Genomic DNA, 14,499 nt, shown 5'->3' with positions numbered 1-14,499 from the left:
GTTGACCCACATTACCCATCATCTACTATATGTGACACTCAACATCTGAAGTGTAGAAATCTTTTGTTCGTAAAAAAGCACCAGTGCCCCCGTCCATCCCAACTCTTCACAACAATTTCTTTTAGCTGTTTTTGAACACTCAAAGCCTCAACAAATAGACCCAAATCATACATATGGATGATTCTGTAGTAATATATATTTTTAAATTTTTCTGTTTGTATCACTATGTGTATTAATAAGCAATAGTGATAATAATAATTACAAATGCATGTAAATATATCAGATATTGGTCTTTCAATGCTGGATATTATAAATATGTGAGAATAAATGATCAATTAAAGTAAAGAAAAAAAGACTGAAAGTTTACATTTTTATGCTTTTGGCATACAGAAATAAACAGAAGACATAATTATTAGGTAATCTGCTGTCTGGATGATATCCACTGTTGTGTTTATCCTCTGCTCTTAGTGTGAACATGAAAAGACATACTTTGGGAAAAAATACTTGGCTTAACTATCATCATTGTGATAGAAACCTTTTGTTCTAGAAAAACAACACAAGCACTTAAATACAGGCAGCTTTTATTTACATATTATTACCGGATAAGAACATTTCACTCCAATTGTTTATCATTTGTCATAGTGATACTTAATTAGCTGTACAAGCTAAAAAAAATGTCCTAGCAAAACAAATGTTAGGTTAAAGTTAAAAAGATAATACTGCTTCCACTGGGAGGATAAACATCTTCATTTAGCTTTGACATATATTACTGTGCATAAATTAAGTTTCAGCAGCAGTTGCTGGGCAGATTTACATAAAGTGTTAGTTATCTTGAAGCTGAAGCTGATCTTTAGTTAGGCGTGCTGAGACCACAGGAACCGATCACATCGCTCCAGCATCATCTGGATCATCGCTCTGAAACACAAAAGAATGGTACTATAATACCTGGAGGTGAAGTCCATACTTGTGTGGCTTTAATAATTGGAACCCTCACCCACCTCTGCCTCTTCTCAGTGACTTTCAGCAGCTCACAGACCAGTGTGGAGTGAGGTGAAAGGACCAGCTGCACGCCACAATCCTCCAGGACGGCCAAGGCGCGATCGGGCCCGGCTGTCCGAGCCAGCATCAGGGTCAGGTTCTCTGGGCTGATCTTTCCACCGCAATCTGCCGAGCCGTTGGATAAGCTGCTCCCGTTCACACCGCTGACCTGCTGCGAGTCTACCGCACTGCTGCACTGCTGAGATAACTGGATCAAGAGCTTCCACTCTTCCAATGTCTGAGGCTCAACACCTGGAAAACAACAGAGGGTCAGTGAAGACAGCACACAATGGTGCTTTTTTCTTTCTTTCTGCAAATGTGCTTCAAGCTACTTGTTGTGAGCCTGTGCAGATTATATTGTATATAGTTACCAGCTTCTTCAGTTATGTATGTCATGTTTTATCACCAGTAAGTTGCCATCAAATGGCCAACCAAGCATTAATTCCAGTAGTAATCTAGGAGGAGTGTCTTGCTACTATTATGAAACAGCATAATGTTTATTCCCATTTGATTATTACTTCCATATGATAAAGCAGAATATGGTTCCAAATTATCTCCACTATCCAGATTCTTCTCCTAGAAAGTACTCTTGTCTGGATACTGGATTTCTACCTACCTTGAAAAAATATAGATTGATTGTGTTAGAACCCTTTGTCAGCACTGTTCTGTAGCATTGCATGTTTATGGGTTTATCCTTTGCCTTTCTTTGTTAATTTCCCTCAAATGCAGAGCATTTCCAAACAGCACCACTACTATTTTTTTCCGCAACCAAAATCGGTCATGGCTGCTCTGCATTTGCTGTCTCTAACAATTGAGAAAAGTGAGGAGGAGAAAGCACTGTGAGAGACTGAGAGGAAGCGAGGCTATGTGGGCACTGTGGCGGTGTGTGTGTCAACCAGCTGATGGAGAGAAGAGACAGTGAAAAAATGTAGCTTATATGGTATATGGTTATACTGGGGAAAAGAAGTATGTATGTTGTATGTCTTCCTATTGGGTCTAGAGCCTGTAATAAAGTTTATATATTGAAACAGTTTCAAACATTCAAAATCAATGTATCAACACTACTAGAGAATTAATGGTGTGTTTGTCTGTTCCGTTTTGGCTGCTGGGCTCATAATTTCCTTTTATTACTGTTGTATGATTACCTTGTTGTGATTGGTGATTTTGAATTTTAGTTTTTTTGAATTTGAGTTTTTTTTTTAAATGTAATTTCTTCTTGTTTTATTTTGTTGTTGTCACTAAATTGTATTTGATTTGTTTTATTTCTGTTGTACAGCACCTTGTAACTTGTTTTTGAAAGGTGCTATATAAATAAAGTTATTATTATTAATTTTATTATAACTTGTGTTGAGATAAGGTTCTGGTGGGTATATATCACATGTATGTATGTACACTAGATTTCCATGCAGTTTTTCATTAAATCCTGACACACATAACACTGTTATGAACTCTCCACTCAGCCTGTTAAAGATTATAATTCGGTTTCTTTCTGAAAGTGTAAAAATTTTTTACCATCATCTTCCTCCAGCAGACTGATGTCATCCAGTTTACAGATGGTGGAAAACGCTTCTGTGCGGCGTCGCAGCTCACAGCAGAGGTGGATGTAGCCCATCCAATACCTGGACACACACATTATACAGAAGGTTACATATGACAATCTAAACTGAGAAACAAGAAATAGCAAAATAAAAATTAGAAGTACCCATGACTGCGGCACGTCTCTGCCATCTTCTGCTTTGAGGACAGGTCTGCAGGAAGACGAATGAGGAGAGACAGGAGGCGTCCATAACCCCAGCTGAAACAGTGAGAATGCCACCTGCAACAGGAGTCACATGAATTCAGTTACATTAATTCTTAAACTTCACTTTCACTTTATTATTTTAAGTTGTTGTGTCTTAAATAGAATCCAGAAGTGAAATGCAGCCGTGATGTTATTTTCTATTTTTATTATTTTTTGGTTTCTAGCCTGAAACTATAATCTTACTCGTCCTTTAAGTAAGTGCTGAAGATTTTAAAAAATGACAAGCATAATAATATTTAGCATTTTCCCCACACTAGCAGAACCACACCTTGGCTGTCCATCAGGGGTCAGGGTATCACAGCGTTGAGGGGCATCGTGGGTAAGTGCCAGCTCCAGCCAATCCTGTCTTAGTGATTCTGGTTCAAGAAGGGACTGCAAAAATGACAACCTAGAGGAAGAAATAAATGTCAAATTTGGTAACAAGGGGACTTCAAAGTCTTTTTTTGTCAAATAAATGGAACTAAAGATGTACCTGTGCCCTTCAGTTTGTGATTGGACCAGATTATCCAGGTATGCCAGGAAGTGGCTTTGCTCAGCCATGGTCATGACATCAGCAGGAGTTATTGTAGGATAGAACTGCGTAAACGAGCGTACAGCCGCCTCCCCGTGCTTCTCATACAGCCTGGATAATAACACAGTAAAATTACTTCACAGGGTCCATCACAACTGCAATGCCATGAACATTATGTGCTGATAAGAAAGAAAGGCGTGTACTGACCTGTGTAAATGAGCGAGGAGAAGAGGTGCGCTCCAGGGCTGCTCTCTCAGACTGCGCAGTGATCTCAGTAAATCACCTCTCTGAATTACCTCCACCAGCTTACTGGACTGAGTGAGATCTATAGAGAATGACAAAAGGACATTTTCCAAATCATTTAAGATTAAACTAGTTGAGTATGATACTTGCACAGGCTTCTGATCCCAATGTTAAGTTACTAGATGAGGTCTGAAATGAGTGACTGGATTGCAGAACCACACTGAGGAAAATTTGTCAGCAACAACTTTTTTTTCACAATACTTCTGATTCTGGCAAGACTTTTTCATATAGAAACCAACAAGGATTAATGGTTGTAGAAAAGCGAATAAATACGTAATAAAATAATAATACGTGATAAGACTAGGAAAAAACTATTAATAGACTGAAAATGATCAGATACTTTATGTTTTATAATAAAAGGGAACGGCTAAACTGATTTTACTCTGAAACAGGAAGAGTTTCATACATTAAAGGACCTTTCATTGACTAATCACTGCAAAAGTGATCCACTTTTAAAATATGTTGTTTTTATCTCTATTTTTTCTTTCTTTCTGTATTTGCAAAATTTGAAATCTATAAATAAAAGATACAGGGGAAAAAAAGATTAAAGCAGAGATTCAATGAGAAGCTTCTGACCTAGCATGGCCTCAGTGAAGGAGCGCTGAACCTCTGGCAGCGTCTGATAACACAGCAGACACATTTTCCTCACACGCTCTTGGTCCAGCAGAAAGAAGTAGCGGCGCAGGAAAGTTGTGCACTCCAATGCTTGTTCTTTCTCCTGGTTTCTAAAGCAGCTCAGCTCTGTGTACAGCGTTGCCAGCTGGGAGAGATTAGCCAGGAGATCTGATGGTACAGGTTTGGGAGACACCACTCGAACAGGATCTGGAGGGCTCCCATTTGGCTCCTTCTCAGTGGAGTCACACTGCTCCTCTTTTTCTCTGAGCTCAGGAGGTTCTTCTTTCTTCTCCTCTGTGACGCTCTCTGTTGGTTCTCCTGATGAAAATGTAGATTCCTCTTGCTGCTCTGAACAGGAGTTTTGATTATCCCACTGCTCCTCTTCTGGTCCATTCACATTTGAGGGACCTGGAACAGTCGATCCGTTCTCCACAGGTCCGAGTATTCGCTCCAGCACCACCAGCCACTCCAGCAGAGTTTCTCCCAGGCAGACTGGGTCCAGTAGCGCCAAAGGATCTTGCATCTGGGACCTGATTTTGGGAAAATGTAACCTGTAAATAAAATCAGTGCGGCTATAAATTCTATAAAAGTGTTCAGTACTCACATAGCTCGCTCTGTTGCTGATCGAAGTTCCTGCATGTCGGCCTCTGCCTTGGGCATTTCATCATAAACTCTGATGACAAATATAAAATGCACATTTCATTTGGTTTACTTTCAATAGTCTATTCACAACAAATGATTGGAAACTGGTTTCAGTCTACTCACTCATTGTCCATTTCCTCTGAGTATGGAGCTGACATATCGGCCTGTCCGCCGTCTCTGAATTCAGGACGTTGCCAGAGCTCGGAGTTCATCTGCAGGGTGTTGATTTTCTCTGTTGTCTTCTTAACAAAACTAGAAACACTGAGAAAAAACAAAAATTAAATAATAAAACGATCTTTCTGAAATGGCATCACATTAGATGTGTTTACAATTGAACAACCTGAAGAGAGAAAGACCCACAAACAATTTCATACAACAAATGACCGAGTGTGATGGTTGGAAATGAAACCTGCCACAGATGAATAATGCAAGTTTAAAAAAAGATGTGGGTCTTCAGTGGAAAGGGGAAGTAAGCCATCTAAAAGCACAGCTGTACTTGAATAATTATACGTATTGTAGGATTTGGCTGCTTGACTATGGCAAAAATCATAATCACGATTATTTTGAATAATACTGAGATCATGATTATTTAACATGATTACTCCTACTTAGGAAACATGCATTTACTATTTTCTTGATTTCTTGAACTTTAAATCTCAATGAACTGGAAATACAAGTTTGTAAAAAAATATATTTTTTAAAAAGTATAAAAAATAAACAAGATCAAACATTTCTGTAATCAATAAATCATATATAAACTAAATTTAAAATGTATTGAATATATAAATATGAATACAAAAAAATTTGATAAAATAAATCGTAGTACACTGTCACAGGATGCTGAAAGAGTAGCCATATATTCAACATTTTCTGTAAACTACTTTAAACATCTCAAGACAAAACGAGTGCATCATTGTGAAATGAAATGCAGCACTATGATCGTTTTATCTTGCTAGAATTAAATTTGATTAATCCCCGAGTCCTACTGCAGGAGTTTCAATCCTCATAAGAAAAAAAGAATCCACAAATTATTTCATCAGTGTTGAATAAAACTCAAAGCTTTCCAACATGACAGCTTCAGGTCTGTGTGGCTGCTGTGAAGAATCTTATAAAATTTGTACTAAAAGCCGTAAACCATGTCCGTCCTTTATTTCTCCTGATGTTCACCTGTCTTTGACGGCCTGCAGTGCGATGCGAGGGGGTTTGGTGCGGAATGAGATGGGAAGATGAAACGGCAGGCCTTGCTCAGATCGCTCAGCCTCCAAACGCTCGCTGCTCTGTGGATCTGAATAAAGATGGGGGCAAGAGCCAGAGGACAAACACAGATGGATGGAGTACTGGAGGGGAATGATGAAAGGCACAGGACATAATGCAAGCAGATGGAGCAAAGGTGCCAGACACCACTATAGAGAAAATCAAATGATGCACAATGCATCAAAACAACAGAACCAAAATGGTGAATAATGTGTGATACGATGAAACAGACAAGAAACTTGATATCAACAGTGTGAAAAAGTGAAGATTGTAATTGTAAAGCAAGTCAGCTGACAAAGCAACATTATGTTTGTCAAATCAAACACTGATTCATTTTAGTAGCAAACATACAAGACAGTATCAAAAAAGGTATATATGATCATTATAAGAGAGAGTCAAGGAGTAAAATTATTGTCACATGTTTATAGTGATAAACCTTTCAGCAGCTATAGATTCTCAAATTACAAATATCTCCTTTGGCATATTTTCTCTCTTTTTTAATTTATTTTTCAGGTATTTTAATGTTTGGTAGATATAAAACAGAAAATAACTTCACTCTCTTTTCACATTTAATTCAAAGAGGCAGAAAAGGAGATTGTTCCTGTTGCACACGTGCACACATACATGTACAGTATATACAAAGGAAGAGAGCGTCAGAAACAGAGAAAAAGGAAGATTGAAGAAGCAGACAACAGAAAGTGTGTGTGAATATGTTTTTTGTTTGAATGTTTCTAATTTCATGTGCTCATTGTTTTAGCATTAGCCTGGTTTTAGCATTTTTTGTGCTAAATTCGTTTGTGTGCAGATAAAACAAAAAGTAGATGTTGACAAGAAAGTTATTACAAAATAATTAGTACAGAAAAGGTGTTATTATTGTTATTACATCATTTTTGAAAATGAGTAAATTTTTTAATCATAATAAGTTAATTAATGAATGAAGTACCTTCTTGGTAATATTTACTAATATCTATTATATTTCTGTTACTTAGAGTTGTTATTATTAGTAATTATAAAATGTGCATTTGAAAACTACCCTTTTATTGATAAAATCAAAAGTAGTCCATCTTACGGGTGGCAGTTTTGACAACAAACACTGAATTAGATTTTTTTAATAAGTCTTATGTTTAAGATTTCAGTCATTTTTATTGACACTTTTCTTTAATTTGGCAGCTGACGATGTCTTACCGTGATCCACCTGCTCATCCTCCTGCACAAAACTGAACTCTTTGAGCCGCTCCTCCTCTGACATGGACTGATTGATGAGGGAGCTTGTCTCCTCGTCTGACTGACTTCCTCTGCGGCTGATCACACGATAGATCCCACAGTCCAGGACATTGAAGCTCTCCTGGATAATGATATATACCTGATATCAGCATTTATTTGTTACCTTTGCATATAGATTTACAGAAGCTGTGTGTTTCAGTTACATCAGTCTCATAGAATTGCTAACAAGTTTTCTGCAAGTGCTGAAACCTGGAAATCTTCTCAACAACAAATTTCGTATAACGCCACAGAGAAAGGAATCAATGGTGCTTATCGTCTTTAGTTAAGGTGGGCGACTATTACCTTGCAAATGTGTATACAGAAAAAAAGTTACTTACATGTGAGGAGATGCTACTTCTGCGGCTGCTGGAGGCGGAGTCCAGTGGCTCTAGTTTAGTGATGACTTCCTCCAGCTGACCAATCAGTTCCTGGTGTGTGCTGGAGCTGAGCTGGGACTTCAGATGCTCGAGGCGGTCAATGGGAATTGATTTCCTGGCCTGAATTAAACACCAAACAAGAAAAGAGAGTCCATTACTACAAAATAAAGTGAGAGCAGAAAGAAATGGAAATGATTTAACTGGCTTTGGATCCTTTTCTTGTTTTCTCATATGTGTGTTAACATGATATCAATATTTTATTCTTTAAAGACCATGCTTACAATGTTACAATCTCATTTAGCACATGCTTTTAGCCAAAGTGATGTACAGAGTCCATACAACACAAGCAAAAAAGGTTATGATCGATACCGGTATATCACGACACCCTTAGTTCACAATAAATTAGAACAAACCTCTCTTTGCATTTATTTTTTCTTCTGCTGTACTGAACTCTGACTTTTGTTCATTGTTTCACCCCTATTACTAACATTTAAAAGTATAATACTGTTGGAAGGAGCCATTTCTAGCACCTGCACGTTTTTGGTTATTTTTATGGTCCGACCATTCTACCTCAGGTTAACACATATATTCTTTGCCTTATCTTTGTGAAGACAGGAAGACACAAAACAACACATAAAACTCTTAGCTCAGATAAGACTGGAATGCAGGTTACAGTGTCACAGAAACGAGGACAGTTGGCGTGGCAGTGGCCGCCGTCTTACCCTGCTGGTGGTGATTGTGTGCTGGAACATACAGCAGACCACAGCAGCGAGAGGCCAGGACTCCCTCCGCAGTAAACGCTCAACACAGCGCTCAGCAGATAACAGGGAGAGGTGGGACAGGCGGCCGCTGCCATGAAGGCAGAAGAGCTCGTTGCGGTACACTGCAATATCAACCAAGTCTGCAAAATAAGGAAGCAGGTTTGATTAATTCAAGTAAATCAAACAGGAACAGAAATTCTTTAAGATCAATGCCTAAATATTATGATCCTTTCCTTGTTACTATAATGACTGGTGGTTTTATATCAACATATTAACAGACTGAAGTAGTTAAGAAAATATATTATTCATAAACACACAAAGGACCACTGCTGGTGCTTTGGGAGGAAGCAGCACAAACACACCTTTGACTTCAGTCCACAGAAGCACCTGTCCGTTCTGAGGTGTGAAGACATAGATGGCTGAATCAGTCCAGGTCAGCAAGTTTTGGTCTCTACACATGAATAATAAAGTGTACAGTTATTAATTAACAATGATGGGATGTTTATTGGCTGATGTTGTCTATTGTAATCAACACTTGTCTCTTATTCAATAACGTGCATATGATAAAACACTGATTGACACAGTTAATAAAATATATAAATGATATAACATTACCCAAAATAAAGCAGTTTAGGAAAGGCAATTGACTGGGCGCTCTTCTGCTGTGGATTGTAACGTGGCTCCTCTCTGCAGGTAACAGAGGAACAAAAGACCAATTAAAAAATAGACAACACACACTGTGCCAATTTAAAAGCAGGAACAATCAGTACCTGTAAGTGATGAGAGGTAGAGGAGGACAGGCCAGTGGCTGTTTGAACTGATGAGTGCTCAGAACCTCGCCATTAAAACTGGCCTCCCATATTCGGGACCCCGGGCGGGCAGAGTACAGCAGTGGGGGCTGACCAACTAATAATCCCTTGTTCTGAGGGAAAAAACATGCTCCATACTCCCCTTCACGCTCTTTACTTCCAACTCGCCAGAACTTCTCCCTAAAGGCAGGCAAAGACAGAAAAATATTGCTTAGTGACATCCAGGATCATTTTCACCAGTGAGCAAAGTTATCAACAATATGAACATTTTGAACCATTTTTTGATTCATTATAATGACAAATTATACAAAGCATCAATATTTTATACAACCAGAGAAATTTCTTGTTTATTTTGAATTAGAAAATATAAAAAATTACATTATTGTTAACATGCCAAAATCTGTTTTTTGAAAGCAGCCCTGATATAAATATAAGCAAAACACATTGTTGAAAAGGGGACTTTAATAAATCAACCATAGTGCTGTATGTCTGCTACTGGAATAGAGATTTGTCACATTGCTAAAGGACACAAGCAATACTTAATGTTAACATTGACTGAAAGTTTAAAGAGATGCAGCCATGCAGGAACTCACCTCTCTGTGTCACAGAGGTAGCAGCGGCTCAGGGAAGACACCAGCAGGCGGCCATCTTGGTACCCGAGCTGAACCACTCTGGAGTCTACTGTGGTGACGGTCTGAACAGGGAAGATGACAAATGCAGAACCCTAGGCACAAAGAAACAAATCTCAACTATTTATGCCATCTGTATGAATAAGGATATGTAAAAGAACGAACAATGAAGAAGACAGAAAAAGTGTAAGAAACAAAAACAAACTCTCAGCCAGTAATTGTAGGCATATTTCTTGAGAGATTTTTAACCAGAGTGTCAACTTTACATATACATATACTATATACACATTATTACTGAATAAATAATTTCCATTGTGAATCACCACCTTGCCCAGCTTGGAGGATCCTGCACGAAGATAGGACACCTTGCCTCCAGTGTCACCAACGTAAACCCTGAGAATGCTGGTGTCCCAGCAGAGTGCAGTGATGGCCTGACCTCTGTGCTCCCAGGACACACTGACTCTCTCTGGACGACCCCGCCGCTCCAGCTGCAGCTCCCACACCACCACCAGACCCTGACTGGGGTTGAGACAAACACTGTGAACAACACAGGCAACACAGCCAAACACAGAGATGTATAGGAGGCTTCTTTACTTCTTAGAAAGACTCTAACCTTGTGGCAACAGCGATGAAGTCTTCATCATGAGGGCAACACGCCACCTGAGTGATAGATCCCTCCTGAAGAGTGTGAAATTAAATGAAAAGAAACCGGCATTTACGAACACTGTATTCTATATCATGTGCAGCTGAATCTGTTAACAACAGAACAATGGTCAACTGTTTTGCACAATTAGATATTACCTTGTGCGTGAGGATGAGTCTTTGTTTCCAGCCTTCCTTCTGGATCAGGTGCAACCCTCCTGCTGATGTTCCTAATGCAAGCCACTTCCGTGACACTGCCAAACAGGTACACTGTAACACAGAGTACACAGCGTCTACTTATCTGTTCATATAAATACATTGTTAAATAAACTATTTTTTGGTGATAACATGATGTAATTTGCATTTTCAGTGAAGCCAGTTCAGCTAAGATTTAGACCATCTGATGTTTTATTGCCTTTAAAATCCATTATAGCTTTTTGGGTTTTTAATCAATGTTTGGCAAGTACAAAGTACACGAGATAACGGTAGTTTTTCACTCTGTAGTACTTTAAAGTTGATTCTGGGAAGACAGTATATTTGCTAAATAACCCTGAGACAGTTATCAGGGGCAGGTCTGTTCAATGTGTTCTTATGCATACTGACACAAACAAACTGAAATAACACTATCACTGCTGTGGTTTAAACAAAGTAGTGTGTCACAATACTTTACTTCAAAAGAGATAGTTCCAATTTGTTTAAGTGGTGATGGTGAAACCTACCTTGAGCCTTCCAGAATCTAAACGGAGAGCAGACAGAAGTGGATCGAGGCAGTCAAATTCCGCCAGTACATGACTGTGGTTCTCGGGCAAAACTGGTATCAGAGGCATGTTCACTCACGATCCTCTACAGCTGAAAGAGAATGAGAAAGCCAGCGAACTATGAAAAAAAAGTGAGGGACTTCAGGAGTCAGCACGCTGCTTCTTCGCATACCATGTCCCTCAGCTGCGTGGGATCATATGACTTCCAGTAGTGCACCTACCCTTTCAAATTGACTAGTCATGACTCCACTTTACACCGTCTCCACCCTGGAAAACGGAAAAAGAAAAAACATATCATCTCTAGTGTACCACAACTGTTAGTCAAATGTCTCTTTTCTCAGAACTCTCTGTTATTTTAGCCAGAAATACCATTTAGATAGGACCAGCGGACACCATTCAGCTCAAAATGCAGCACATCACAGTGCAGTTTAGCCTTTATTTACTGATTGTGATTTTAAAAGAGGAAGCAGAAGTGAAACTCACAGTGAATAACCAAAAAAGAGAAACTGTCGGCAAAATTCATCATTGTGTATGCAACAAAACGTTTTTGAACAAAATGACAGACCATTACGTTCCTAAGCATTAAAGTAGTTGACACAAGTATCTTACGAGAAGCTGATATGTGGCAATCAACTCTGACCTCTGTCTCTGTGTTTGTTGACACACTACTGCAACAAGAGCTTAACTTGGGAATGAGGATGTGCAGAGAACTGACTGTAGCTGAATGGTTCTGCTAATGGGACTTGTGGCAAAAATGCACACAGCATGGCCTCACATTTAGATTATGTAGAGGCACCCATGAGACTCAGTCTTTGCAAATGATTGTTCTTTTTGTAATCTGACAACCAAAACAGACTTTAACACATTGCAAATTACACGTGGAACCTAAAATGTTTTTTAGCACATAGCACAAGTAGTGTCAAACTGTTAGTTTCCCCAAAGAACAGCACTGTTTCAATGCGTATGATGCTTTTTATTAATTCAAATGCCATGTTCAGTTATGTGGTGGAGGAAGTATTCAGATGCCTCATTTAAAAGTTGCAAAAATAAACTGAAAAATACTTAAAGGTGGTAAGAATCTAGAGTCCTACAATGAAAACATTATTGCAAACTTACTGTAAATATTAAAAGAAACCAACACACTAATTTATATAATAGACAAAGCTTTGACATATCAATAGGTTTTTATTCTGCCAATATGATGGGGAAAAAATATCCTGTAAGCCATTTTAATGAGGAACTTTCTTGACAACTTCTTAAAATAACGGCTTAGTATTGCAACCTAATGACAAACTTTCAAAGTAATGACTTTGTGTCTCAAAATAAAAGTTAGTATCTTATGAAAAACTTTTTGAAGGTTTACAAAGTCATTATTTGGATAAAGTTTCTCATTATTGTGATATAAATGGTCACTATTTGTTTAGAGTTTCTCATTGTTTGGCAGTACCAAGTCATTGCGTTGTGATATGACAGGATCTTTCTCTTATTTTCATTGACAAGTTTAGGTTTGTTTTATTATTTTTAGTTTGTTTTATTTAACCATGTTTATTGAAATGGGCGTCTATACATACTAAAGCTGTCAAACAGTACATGCATTAGTGGAGTAACATGTAAGTAACAATATCGTCACACTGTTAAAATAATTGCCTAAGTCATTTTTTGTCAAAATTGTTTTGTTTTTTTGCCTAAATCATCTTGTCATGACGCCAGCCACCTATGGTAAAATTACCTACATCCTCAGTTGATCAGATCATTTGATTTTACCCCTTTAAGATAATGGCCTATGTCAAGTGTGTGACTTAAGCGGATTTATTATGCCTAAGTCAAAATAAAATGTGACTTAGGCAATTTTTTGAACATGCCTTTGTGACTTAAGCAAGATATGGTAACACTTTATTTTGAAGGTGTCTACATAAGAGTGACATGAGCGTGTCATAAACATGACATGGGATGTGTCATGAACATTAATGACACTTTGAAGTAACATTGATGCTCATGATACTGTGTGACTCTTATGTAGACACCTTCAAAATAAAGTGTTACCATATCTTGCTTAAGTCACAAAGGCATGTTAAAAAAATTGCCTAAGTCATTCATTTCTCTCACACACAGTGTTATTACTATGCCAATAGACATCCTTTGTTACATCATTTTTGAGTGAAATGATCAATAAATGTCATATGTTACACTTTCGGTTTTTTTGTGTTTCCTGCAAAACTTGAAAAAATGAGTTAGGCGATTATTTTAAAAGGGGGACGATATGTCCCTCTGAAGTGTAGCGGAGTACAAAGTAGTAACGTTATAACATGGAAAACCCAGGGAAAGTAGCGGTAACTTACCTCTAATGTTGCCTTCATGAGAACAGCAGGCTTTACTTCAGATAAAGGACTAACTTAGGTTGCTTAACCTGGCTGGCGAGAAGGGCACTGCGTTGTTTATAACCGTAAACAAACCTCCAAATGTCAAACTTTCGTGCGCAGTTGTTACGATTAAATGTTGTCAGTTACTGCAACTAAATCAACAGTCGGATCTTTTGGTCCTGTTTTTGCGGTTGAAACACAGTAAAATTAGTCAATTTGATGAAGTTTCTGCGCTACAAACAAGTAAAAAGGGGCCGATCATGGCAGTGTGAATCACGAGACCTGTCTGCTGACACTGATGCTAATGTTGCTGTCAAAACTCTAGCGTCGAAAATCTTAAACTAATAAGCACGGCATAACTGCGATACATTTACAGGGCGGGTTAATTAAACTTAAGATAAATATGAAGAATTTACAGTGCGTCAAATTGCCTCAGTGTCACAGGATTTGCAATAACATGTTAGCAAGCATGCTAGCTAGCTGAGACAGTTGGCTTTCACTTGCCAGTCAGTTGAATCTTACCAAATAGTCGGAGCGGACCTGTTAACATCTACTGATCCACATACAGCGCCGTGTCACATCATATACAGTCTATGGGAACATCATATACAGTCTATGGGTACTCCGCTGGTTCTGTTCGCCTTCTGTGGAGAGGCAGCGGTCAGTCTGTCTCCTCTCAGCTGATGGGAGGACACTTCCTGCCTGGATGCTTTGTCATAACGAAACCATAGTCCAG

The 14,499-nt window shown here is 38.5% G+C and overlaps 1 protein-coding gene across 1 annotated transcript; it reads right to left on the bottom strand.

The window, feature by feature from the left end:
* Positions 1-564: 564 nt before the first annotated feature.
* Positions 565-14,436, bottom strand: hps5 (HPS5 biogenesis of lysosomal organelles complex 2 subunit 2). Its single transcript, XM_059335543.1, has 24 exons — positions 14,286-14,436; positions 11,625-11,670; positions 11,365-11,494; positions 10,805-10,915; positions 10,617-10,681; positions 10,330-10,522; positions 9,968-10,098; positions 9,336-9,554; positions 9,181-9,252; positions 8,928-9,016; positions 8,527-8,705; positions 7,766-7,924; positions 7,350-7,509; positions 6,078-6,195; positions 5,034-5,171; positions 4,873-4,941; positions 4,230-4,798; positions 3,558-3,675; positions 3,312-3,461; positions 3,108-3,227; positions 2,741-2,854; positions 2,551-2,657; positions 999-1,290; positions 565-915 (listed from the first exon to the last, which is right to left on the bottom strand). The coding sequence occupies exons 3-24, from the start codon at positions 11,470-11,472 to the stop codon at positions 855-857; spliced, it is 3,342 nt and encodes a 1,113-aa protein (XP_059191526.1). The 5' UTR covers positions 11,473-11,494; positions 11,625-11,670; positions 14,286-14,436; the 3' UTR covers positions 565-854.
* Between the last annotated feature and the right edge of the window lie 63 nt (positions 14,437-14,499).

This window comes from Centropristis striata, chromosome 6 (genome assembly GCF_030273125.1).
Source record: "Centropristis striata isolate RG_2023a ecotype Rhode Island chromosome 6, C.striata_1.0, whole genome shotgun sequence".
Lineage (NCBI taxonomy): Eukaryota > Metazoa > Chordata > Actinopteri > Perciformes > Serranidae > Centropristis > Centropristis striata.
The sequence above is the reverse complement of the archived record's forward strand: the minus strand, read 5'-3'. Positions and strand labels throughout refer to the sequence as shown.

Bases quoted from the DNA above. Each gene is read 5' to 3' on its own strand.
- hps5 (XM_059335543.1), bottom strand. From the start codon at position 11,472: ATGCCTCTGATACCAGTTTTGCCCGAGAACCACAGTCATGTACTGGCG. The intron at 5,172-6,077 runs GTGAACATCAGG...GTTTTTTCTCAG, and splicing joins CTGCAGGCCGTCAAAGACAG to TGTTTCTAGTTTTGTTAAGA. The intron at 3,228-3,311 runs GTACATCTTTAG...TTCTTCCTCTAG, and splicing joins TCACAAACTGAAGGGCACAG to GTTGTCATTTTTGCAGTCCC.